This window comes from Seriola aureovittata, chromosome 16, assembly GCF_021018895.1.
Source record: "Seriola aureovittata isolate HTS-2021-v1 ecotype China chromosome 16, ASM2101889v1, whole genome shotgun sequence".
Lineage (NCBI taxonomy): Eukaryota > Metazoa > Chordata > Actinopteri > Carangiformes > Carangidae > Seriola > Seriola aureovittata.
The window spans coordinates 4,900,184-4,911,726 of record NC_079379.1 but is presented as its reverse complement, the minus strand read 5'-3'; the positions used below and the strand labels follow the sequence as shown (position 1 = coordinate 4,911,726).

Sequence of the window (11,543 nt, the reverse complement as noted above, 5' to 3'; positions counted from 1 at the left end):
CTATAACTTTTAATCAGGAGAGTTGTGGTAACCTGTCAACCTGGTATTTAGATGGATTATGTTGCTTTCATTTGGCAGATGCTGTTGTCCAAAGCAACGTACAAAAAAAGTGCATTCCTCCAAAACTAAAAATCAAGAGCCTTTGAGGATTTTCTTTTGTAATCTGCATGTGGATACATCATCTGACATGATGACATTTGATCATGGACTTTTGCATTTACCCCTGCTATTAATAATTGGTCTTGCTCAATCTAGATTTTTGCCCAGGTTGTGATCATATCTAATCAAATCTATTAATCGGCTCCAGACTGTACAGAACTCAGCAGCCAGACCTTTAACAGGATCCAGGAGAAGTGACCAGATTACACTGGTTTCAGCCTCCTTGCACTGGCTCCCAGTACGTTTTAGAATTGATTTTAAGATCCTGTTGACTTCGAAAGCTCTTCACGGCCTCTCTCCATGTTCTACATCTGACCTTATCGTAGAGCTTCTCCCCATTTTACTTAATTTTATTGAATACTTTTGCTGTTACTGAAAACTCTTACATTTTTTGTAAAACATTTTATAGATTTTTTACTGATCACCCTGACACCGCCTTTGGTCTATTTGCAATAATACGAACAAAACTTAAAGAGTATTTCTGATTGCTTGTTTGAATTGTTGCCTTAAATGAGCTTGTCTTATTTCGCTGCCTTGTGTAAAGCACTTTGTAACATGGGTTTAGAAAAGTGCTCTATAAAAATATTATTATTTATTATATTTATTATTATTATTATTATTATTATTATTATTATTATTATTATTATTATTATATCTCATCATGTAAATTAGGTAGTGGACCTGGTGGGCTTGTCAATAAACATAACGTGTCCTAGCTCAAGGAGACAGTGTTGCGTGGGTGTGTGTGTGTGAGATCTACTTACTTTTTGGGAGGTGGAGTTTTTCTTTTTTTTTTTTTGGAAGGGTGTGGCCAACCTGCACAGATTGCATTTACAACCGGTTGAGATCAGATTGCAGTGCGTGCTACACCCCGCCCAGATATGGTCGAGCCAGTTTAAAAGCAGTCTGACTGCAGTGCGTTGTGCATTTCCAGTACACTTGCACTAACGTGTCTTTCATTATTGATATAAAATATCCAGATGAATTTTGTCTGTTAATACCAGGTGTAAATCTGGTCTAAATCCCGGCTCCTAGATGCTGTAACTTTAGCTCAGCTTTTAGGCAACATGTTCAGTAACTGACCCTCTCTCATAACAGTAGAAAGGTCACCCTTGAAGAACAAGCTTTTTATTTGGTTTGGCTTTCTAAGCATAGAGAACTGGGTGCGTCTCTTCAGAGCATTTTATTCCTCACACTCAGTACTATCTGAGATCTTGAAACTATGACTTTACTAACTATAACTATAACTATAAATTAATTACCCAGAGTGACAAGTCAACACATTCTGTTCTGACAGTTCTGATAAACCAACTGAACGGCACCTGCCCAGCACCGAATGGCAAACAGGGAAAGTTAGTGACAAGTTAGCAACCACAGTGGATCATTCAACAGTTTAAAAAGCCTACAGTTTTTCTCAGGAGAACTTTTCTGTGACTGAAATACGGTAAAGTTGATTACCACAACACAACAATAATGACTTTCACTTTCTCTTCTCTCATCTTTAGGAGGCCTCGCTTCTTTCACTCCTGACCTCTACCTCTATTGATTCTCAGCGGATGCACTCTTCTATACATCGACTGTCCTCTGTGATTCTCTCTTTTTCACGATGATTCATTTATCAGTTTTGCAGCTGTCGTCCAAGCCGCCATTTTTTACCAAGCTTTTTCTCAAGGGGAGGCTGATTCCTGCTTTTTCCTGCTAAAGTTTTCAGAACACTGTAGGTTTAGCTTTTGTTACCAAGGAGACTTTTTGAGTGTCAATTTTTTTCTAATGTGCTTATTATACAGTCGTTTTTTTTAGTCTTTATCTTTCTACCTCTTTGCTTTGCCTCTTCCCTTCTGTCAGATACACCTGTACGACTTTACTTTACTTCAACATTGTCTCATGCTGCTTTTCATTGTTGTCTTTTTGGGCACAAACTGAGAATACACAATTTTCTCCTGTTTTTGTTCCTGTCTTTGATTTTTTTTTCTATTGCTGGAGTTTCTCCACCCCTGTAGAGGGTCACAGCTCAAAGGAAGTTTGGTTGCCAAAGTGAATCCCGCTTGGTTGTCTTAGTTGTTCTCCAAAATGTGGTCTACATTTTTTGTGACTGATGAGGAGGGCCGCACGGTGGGCCCGCCGGCACCAGGAGCAGTGATAGGGCCTGCACCGGGAGGAGCACCCCAGGGTCCGGTGGGCCTGACCAACCTGATGAGCGGACGCAGTACATTTGGGGGGAACAAGCGCCGCAGGACAGCGTCAGCGGGACACACCATGAGTGAGGCCCAGGAAGGAAAGGTGACTGGCTTAATATTGCACGACTGTGTGCTCTCCCTCAGGCAGTATGAAAGTACTCTGGAGCTAATGGATCCAATCAATCACGCAGCTGCCTTTTCGGCTTGAAATCTGGCCGGTCCGCAGGGCAGGCAACACACCACCAGAGCAGATGAATGACTTGTAATGTTTTAAAATAAGAATTTGCAAGAGATCAAACGCAGCTCTTTGACATTAAGGAGATAAAAATGTAAGCTTAGGAGTAATCTGCAGGTGCTCAGCACGGTCGTAATCACTCAGAGAGAGCTGAGACTTCACGCTCCTAAACTGGATCACTTTCTGACATGTATCCACACATACACATACATGACTGTAGTTCTATACTTCTGTAGAGGAACACCGTGGCATAATTCATTCCTCACACTATAACCCTAATTGGCTTCTTTAAACTCAGTGTATGAAACAAACTTGGACCAGACAAATGTCCTCACTCTTATCATCTAAAACTGGTCCACACAAAGATAGAAGCAGGAGAGCCCACCCACACATCTCCACTGCCTGTTGAAGGGTTCATATTTTATCTGTTGAGGACTTTAAAAACAACATGAAGAGATTGTTCTTTCCCTGTGACATTGTTAATTCCTATATATCCTAATATATTATAACAAAAAATTCTCATGATCACACCATAATAATAAAAATACAGCCATGGTGCATACCACTATGTAAACTTGTAAATACCAGCTCCTTCAGTTTCTTTCACATTTCCCCTGCCAACGATTTCAACACGATCACACTATGATTCGTGGGTTAGAAACTCCACAAAATTGTAGACTTACAGAAAATATGCAGGAAGAACTCAAGCACTTTCCCTGTGTAACTTCATGTAAGTGAGCTCAGCTAAACAGCTTTGAAACTGGCTGGTTACATAAAGCAACAACTTGACCCTGTGTTGTGTTTTGTATATGGTGAACAGGAAGCTTGGCTCTATTTCTATGCAGCCATTTATTTTTGTTAGATAGGAACAGAATATGTACTGGTCCATCTAACTGATATGCAAGATATTTTAGCACCACATTTAGCTTGTTAGCCTGTTAGCGTACAAGGTATCTTAGCACCACGGTTAGCTTGTTAGCCTGTTAGCGTACAAGGTATTTTAACACCACTTCTAGCTTGTTAGCCTATTAGTGTACAAAAAATTTTAACACAGTAAAAAAAATCATACTTCCACTTGTTACGCTTTGCAGTACCATTTCAATATAAACTAACTGGAGATTCATGCTAAAGTCCAAAACACTGAGGCTAACATGAGTAAGCAAGGACACTGTAACTGGTCTCATGCCTGAAAGTCCAAAACTGGTTGCTGAGAGATTTTTAAATACGTCTTTAACTCAGTATTGCAAACTTTTTAAAAAGGTTATTCAAGTCACTATTTGATACTGAAATAATTTTGCTTTGTGTTCTGTCACCAGATCAAGTTGGCATTCTTTGTGGCCATCGTGGGCGTGGTCCTGACGGTGCTCGGGGTGGGGACAGAGTTCTGGGTGGAGCTGGCACCCCCGAAGAGTTTCTACAACAATCAGGTGAAACAGAAACTTCTGATCACGAGTTGTTATTTCCCCTCAAACACACATCCTGTACATTTAGATGTTATTAACCTGTCTTACTTGGGGACAAAAACCACAACTGAGCAGTAATTTCCTGTTCGGAATGAATCCCTGTTTCATGTCTAAACCTCGTGATGGATGGAGGAAGAATATTGCTGCTGATCTCTTTTTTTTTTAAAAAAACCTCTTTGATCTCCGTTTTGCAGACATGTCTGACAGCTCACTACGGCCTGTGGAAGGGCTGCACCAAGACCCTGTGGGTGGCTGATATCGACCCAGAGAGAGAGAGCTGTGGACCTGCTGAACTGCCCGGAGGTGACTCAAAGATTTAAAGGCTGGTTTGTGGTGGATTGATGTCTGATTTTTATGATGATGACTGTGTGAGAGAGGGAGTTTTGAGCTGCTGATTGACAGACCAGCTGGCTGACTGGACGTTTGCCAATCTATTGAGCTGGTAGGACAGAGTTAGCATGAATCAGTGGTCTACCTGGCTTTTCTGGCTTGACAAATAACACTTGGCTCACTGTTTGAAGGCTGGCTGGCTGACTGCCTGAGTCATTGTTACATGGTCTGAGTTAAAGAGTGAGTCCATGTTATGCTTTTGGGTCAAGTGGAAGGATGCATCATTGGATTTTGTAAGTCCTGAGCTCTTGGATAGCGCATTCTATTCTGGTTTAGGAGTCTAAACAAGTGATTTACAAGATTATAGAAAAATATTAAAGCGCTCCAGCTGTACAGCATCATATTCTACTCGTAAGCTGCTGCTGAAGTGTTTCTAAGTTTGTGCAGGTGTCTCATTACAGGTGCAAGAACAGCTAATGGAAATAATGCAGGACTTTGGGTTGGAAATTACATCCGGATCTTTTGCTTCAGACTTTCTTTGTTCAAGTGTAGCAAAAGATTATTAAAAGCTATTCGCAGCATCTCTTCCCTTTTTCCATGACTCAACTGTATCAGCTCCCCTTTTGAAGAATGAGTCATCTAAAAAGAAAAACAGAGCGAGAGACTGGGGATAGTCCACCAAGAGCTCTGTGTGTGTATGTCATCAGTTTCAGGCAGGATACCTGTTTGATTTTCATCAAAACAAATGGGAGAGGTTTAGAGAGTAATGGGTTTGTTGTGTCCTGGGACTTTTTGAAAATTGAAAGTGACAAAAAAATAATAATATAGTAACTCTGGTCTAAACAATTCAAGAGCGACATAGAGTAGATAGGACATTGGAAGTGTTCTGCGTACAGGACAGACTACAGTATGTGTTTGCATTACATCATTTGGTAGTTTTCTGACCATACTGTGGTTAACTGTCTCAGTCCTGTAGTCACCCATAGACTGTATGGCAGCCTATTTAACATTGTTAAATGTAGCATTGAAAAGAAAGTTATGTTTATGAGCAACAGTTACTACACTTACAACAATGTAAAAAATGAAACCATAAAACAAATATTTATTTTCTTCCCAGGGATGATGATTCTTGTAGGTTAGATTTTTCCATTGGTTTTTGGATCATTGCTGAAAATGAGCTTTAGTTTATGATACTTACATGTTTTGTTCAGCAGGATCATCTTCACAAATGAATTCTAATTTTATCATGTTCGAAGCAAAAATACAGTCACCAGAAGTAAAAAGCTAATGCTAGGCTATCAACGAACTGCACCACGGTCACATGACTTCAACGTCACCACCACTAAACCTCAATTTGTAGTTTGATTTAAGTCTGACCTATTCTACTTCTAAAAGCCTTTCCTCTTAAAAGGTTAATAGTAGTTCAACGTGATGATGTTTACATCCCCGACAACCTCTGTAGTCTCATTAAGACACTTGTCGGCAGCCGGCCTTTTTTAGGAGATGTAAAAGCTTTGAGGAAGCAGGAATGAGGTGTTTACTGACGTATTTGTATGATTTTGTAGAATAAAACGTGAAAACACGAGCTTTCAGTCATCTAACAAAAAAACCCCATTAAAATACCCATCAACTTTGAGACGAGGGAACCAGAAGTGCTAAAATACTTACTTATTTACAGGTTGTAGGACTCTTTCTTGCAACACTGTATTTTTTAATAGCCCAACTGTTTAGTCTTCAGGAAATTATATTTATGAATCACATTCAGAAACAACACAGGTTAGTCAAAGAGCAAGATCTTACACATTGGGACATAGGAGTAATCAAAAGTTAAAAATAAGTTTTAAATGCTGGTTTTCGGGCACAGATCTATGCTACACATAGATCCTTAAGGGATGAAGGTGTTCTGTTCATGTTCTGTGGTCAGAGAGAGGAAAGTCCAGTTATGGTGGACTTTTCTCCTCCATTTGTAGGTTGGATTTGAATCGTGTTGTGCAGCAGTCTTTGCTTTAACGCTGATAACTATTGTTGGAGGGGAAAAACAAACCCAGAACACTCTGAGGATGTGGCTTTGATCACGCTAATTGAGAGTGATGTGTGTGCGTGTTACGTTCGCTCACGTGCTCAAATGTGCGAGGGAACAGATAGAGGTGTCACATTCTATTTGACGACCAAACTCTAATTACTGTAACGCATCATCAGGACGGCAGAATGCTAATTATGCAGGAAGCATCGCATTGTCACCTTAAGCCTGTAATTGACGCTCACGGCTGATTATGTATGATGCAGAATAATTGAAATTAAAGTGTACAGGGGCTGAGAGACATGTGGCTCCTTGAATTTCAATAAGATGTTCATCAAGATTGTCCGCAGCGAAAAAAGCAGATTACCTGTCAGTGTTTATGTCTGTGTCATTTACAGTGGCTGTTTCTCCTCTTCCATCTTTTTTTTTTTTTTTTTTTTTCCGCTTCCAGAATCAAACTGTACCTACTTCAAGTTTTTCACCACGGGGGAAAACGCTGTGATGTTTCAGAAGACAACGCAGAAGAGTGAGTCATGCGCCTCTCTCGGCTCCTCTTGGCCTCTCTCAACCGCTGTCCCACCTCGTCCGCCCACTCCCTCCTTTCTTTGCCCCTTCATCTTCCTCTTCTCTCGCTCCTCCTTCATTCTCCACTCTCCTGTCCGTCATCTCTCTCCCACCTCTTCTCCTCTCACCCGTCTCTCCCACAATCCATCCCAGTCTTTTTCTGTCCTGTCTCCCTTCACCTCCTCACCATGCTCTTTCAGGTTGGCCATTGTCTGCTCTGTGAGTGTTTGAAATCTATTCCGCCTACACCACGTTCAAATGTCTCCGAGCTGCCGTCTAACCTCTCATTTCGCTGGCAGCTCCATAATGTACTGAGATCACACGGTGCCATACGTTCAATGAGGAAAGACAGACATACGTTAAAATCTCATTGTTTGCTGATGCCACATCACTGTCAGGCTGTAGGCTTCAGTGCATTGATTTAATAAATACAGTCATGAGTAAATTGCTTGTTTGCTTTTGCACAATAAAAGTTTAAATCTTCTTTAATGGTTGTAAATAATTTTATCATTGGAATAATGATATAACAGATGTTAAAGCAAAGTTTTTACTCAGTTTATTTGTGTCTGTATGTATTCTCCATACAAACAGGAAGTATGAACTTACTACGCAGCTAACAGTCTATGCACTGAAGTGTGCCGTGGGTGTGTGGAGGGTGTCTGTGTGTGTCTTTGTATGATAAGTCTAAGACTTAGCTTAGCTTTAGCTCAAACATTTTCAGAAATATTCTGCTCTTTTTCCTTCAACCACTTATCTTTCCTCCTTCTGGACTCTGCACCTTCCTGAAAATGAAACATCTGGCCCAACATAGACCTGGGTCCTCGGTCCGAGTCTGGCCCATATACTTCCACATCTGGGCAGATTCCTGCTGTTATGCTCCAGTGTTGTCTGACAGCTAGAAGACTTTATGTGTGTCCAGACGCGGAAGTAGCATCTGACAACCATGCAGGATATGGGCCAGACTCGGACATATACTGGGCCAAAAGAAACATGTGAAAGAACCATGTGGCCCAAGTGTGGGACAGATGTATTTTGCGACCTGAGTCCTACGGTCTTGGGAAACACGTGCATTCCTACTCACGCATAAACATTTTCAACTCTGATGCGTCTTTGGTTTAAGTCACACTCCCCAAATCAACTTGCATGTTGCATATCATCACATCCACTCCAGTCTTTCCATGGACTTTTATACGGTTGTGCTGCTTCCAAAATTTACTTTGGTTAAAGGAAATTGAACACACAGAGTGTTGGTGCAACAGCGTCATTTACAAAAAGGAATCTAATGATCCTACATTTCGAGCCACATTCAAAGCTGCAGCAAAATCTTTTTCACCAACTTTGCAACATGCAAGCTGTGAGCTGTGGTGTGCAACATGTGCTCATTTCCTCTCACTCATTTTGACACGTTTCACTAATCAAAAACAAACTGCATGTGAAACCTCCTGCACCCTCTGAGCGACATTTACTAGGGAACTGTGACACTGGCACAATGTGTGATCTGCATGTGAGCAGTGCGTGCTTATCACTTTTGTGAAACAGGTTCACAGTAGCTTTTGGGTGGAAATAAGTTGCTACAAACCTGGTGGCGTCTATTCTGTCTTTTACACAAGAAACGATCTTAAATACATCCGTCCCTATTAAACTGAATTGAATAAAATTGAATTTATGAAAACAGCTATGTCCTCTTTACCTGTGCAGATCTGAATGTAGCGGCAGCCATGTTGGCCATGTTCAGCCTGTTCCTCATGGTGATGGGGGCCATATGCATCACCATGTCCCTCAGTAAAGAAATCCTGTTCTTCCTCAAGCCAGCATCGGTCTGCTTCATTCTGTCAGGTCAGTAGAGACAGCGACATAGTCACAAACTTTTCTCAAATTCTCAAAATAAACGTGGACCAGTGTTTGTCTAACCTGTGTCTGCTACCTCCTCCACAGGTATCCTGGTGCTTCTCTGTCTCGTGGTTTTCCACCAGTCAGTCTTGGCTTTGCTGGCCAGCAACCATACGGTTCCTCTTCACCACGAGCTCTCCTGGTCAGTGTCATGTATCGGCTGTGCGGGGGCCGTCCTCATCATCGGTGGGATCCTCTTTGTGCTGCTGGCGCTGCCCTACAGCCCCTGGCAGAGGTGTCTCCCTCAGAAAGACAGCAGCAGCTAGTGGCCTGGGGGTGGTGTTGCACTTTATGTTTCCCAAAGACGTCTCAGCAAATAGGATTGCCTTTTCTGAATATGTCATATGCATATGCAAAATTGGTCATCAACTTATCCACTAAGTCATGAGAAGGATCAAATATATCAAAAGATTCACCCTTAGGTCCCATACTGAACTGCCTTTACCTTTTAGCAGGATTACACTAAAAGTACTGAGCCGATTTGCACCGAACAAGGTGGAGGGTTAGGGCACGGGATGAACACATTAAATGTTGGTGCAGATCTGGATCATTTACTATAAATTTGGATTTATTTTCTCTGAGGTCTGGTGTATGTTGTTTCACATTGACCTTGACAGTGCCCTTCTAGTTGTTTAGTGGAAAACATCCTTTTTATTTCATTCACTTTGTTGGCAATAAGAGGATTTTGCACAGTATACAGGTAAAAGTCAATGTGAGATCTTTGTTCTCTGATTTGTGACACACGACCCACACAGTTCATCTTGTTAGCTGAAAAGGAGCTAGCTTGGTGCTAAAAGCTCCGATGCCATATTAAAGCGAACTATACCTTTTAGTGATATCAAATATGGTAATCTTAATGCTTAGACATGTTTGGGAAACAGTCCTGTATTGTCTTACTAAGTATCCTACAGGGTTTGGAGGCAATTTACTGTTTACTGTTTGTTCAATAAAACAATGCTAACTTTTTTTTTTTTTAAATACTAGCAATTCCACCCCTTTGATATACACTCATTGCCAAACAATACTTACTACAATTTGTAGGAGCTAGGAAACTGAATTAAGTCAACAATTTTAATGTCATCTTAATTTGCCGGAAGCTTAGATAGCATGTTAGCATTCAGCTAACCAGAATGCTTAAAAATCAATATTAAATGTTGGCTAGCTCTATCCTTACAGCACGGAGTACGCTAACTATTTATCTATGATTTAAACCATTAGCTAATTAACCAGTGGCAGGATAAATAAGCATTCAAAGTTTTACATTATCAAATGAGGTGTTTGTTGTGTCTGTTCATTCTGGGAAAGTTCATTGTCGTCTTGCCCAAAAAACAGCCACCTGTCTGCTCACGCGGCAAGACGACCATCAGCACCCACAAAAATAAAAACTACACTGAATGAACTGAACAGTTTATTGACCTCCAATCTGAGAACCTCATTTAAAAACCTGTTCATTCTCAGTGATGTGTGAGAAAAAGCAATATTGTGTTTGTCCTCCAGTGTCTTCCCTTCGTACTGTCTGTGTTGGATGTTTTCTTGAGCGTCAGTTAACATTGAGGTAGACTTTAATTAGCAATACTGAATTTTCATTTATTTCACGCTACATATTTATTATCTTTGTCTGCTCATTAGCATAATTGTGAACACAATTGTCTTTTTAATCATCAGAATACACAAGCGTTGTATAATACATACATACTGTACATCGTGAGAAGAATATATGTTTAATATTTTAAATGAAGTGTAAGGTAGTGACTTTACAAAGTGTTCGACAGGCGGACATGCCTAGAAAACACTCTAAAGATTTGTAGTGGAGTAGAAGCTACACAGTGTTAAATCAGCTGAAAGTGTGAGACGCTGCCAAGTTTTTACCCTCAGTGTTTTTCCTCGGATGATTTGTGCCAGAACAAAGTGCTTCTCTGTGCCTGAATGGGCGGTGAACCGTCTCGGAAACTTTTTTTTGAACTGAATTGATTGAGTATGAATGACTTCATTTTATTATTAAACATGACATGAATATTTAATGTCATCCTCTCTCAGGTTCCATTTCTCTCTCATTCTGCAATCTCGACATGTTCTCAGCTCACAGTCGCTGCCTCCTCAAAAGCTGCTTTTATGAACCGTCCCACTGACTTGCTGCATATGTGGTGTGTCCTCTTTGAGCTTCTGTACAGTGAAAGTTCACTGGTTTTAAATGTTACGTATGAATGATACATAAATATAATAAACTACTTCAACTTTTCAGAAATATAGTCATTGTTTTGAATTATTTATTTTTAGTCTAGTAAAAAGTTAAAGTTTTTAATTCAAAGCCAACATGAGATTTGAATTTGCAGATCTGACATACACAACTGTGCCAAGGTTTGAGGCACTAAAAGTAAAGTGAGGACAATTTAAAATAATGTCATGAATAGTTTTTATTAATTAAGTAACTTCATACAATGTGCAGTAAAAGTTTTCTAGGTAGGTTGTTCCAGCGTCTCGGAGAACCTGCCACAGTTGGATTTAGTCTGTCTCAGTATCTTCTGTCTCTTCATGTGATCCCAGACTGACTCCATGATGCTGAGATCAGGGCTCTGTGGAGCTCAGACCATCTGTTGCAGGACTCCTTCTTCTTCTTGTCTCCGAAGATAGTTGACCACCAAACTTCCACAGTTACAGTTCTAATGAATGAGTTCCTCATCAAATCCTGTGATGTGTCCTTATCC

At 40.5% G+C, this 11,543-nt stretch overlaps 1 protein-coding gene across 3 annotated transcripts in view; it reads left to right on the top strand.

Annotated features, from left to right (window-relative positions):
- The window catches only part of LOC130183248 (voltage-dependent calcium channel gamma-6 subunit-like), a 13,574-nt gene extending 2,487 nt beyond the window's left edge, over positions 1–11,087 (top strand). For all 3 annotated transcript variants that reach the window (XM_056398514.1, XM_056398515.1, XM_056398513.1), the window contains exons 2-7: positions 1,665–2,439; positions 3,888–3,998; positions 4,229–4,337; positions 6,836–6,910; positions 8,647–8,784; positions 8,884–11,087. In XM_056398514.1, coding sequence (XP_056254489.1) covers positions 2,230–2,439; positions 3,888–3,998; positions 4,229–4,337; positions 6,836–6,910; positions 8,647–8,784; positions 8,884–9,104 — 864 coding nt within the window. In that variant the 5' untranslated portion in view covers positions 1,665–2,229 and the 3' untranslated portion in view covers positions 9,105–11,087. The remainder of the gene's footprint in view (positions 1–1,664; positions 2,440–3,887; positions 3,999–4,228; positions 4,338–6,835; positions 6,911–8,646; positions 8,785–8,883) is intronic.
- The last annotated feature ends 456 nt before the right edge of the window (positions 11,088–11,543 follow it).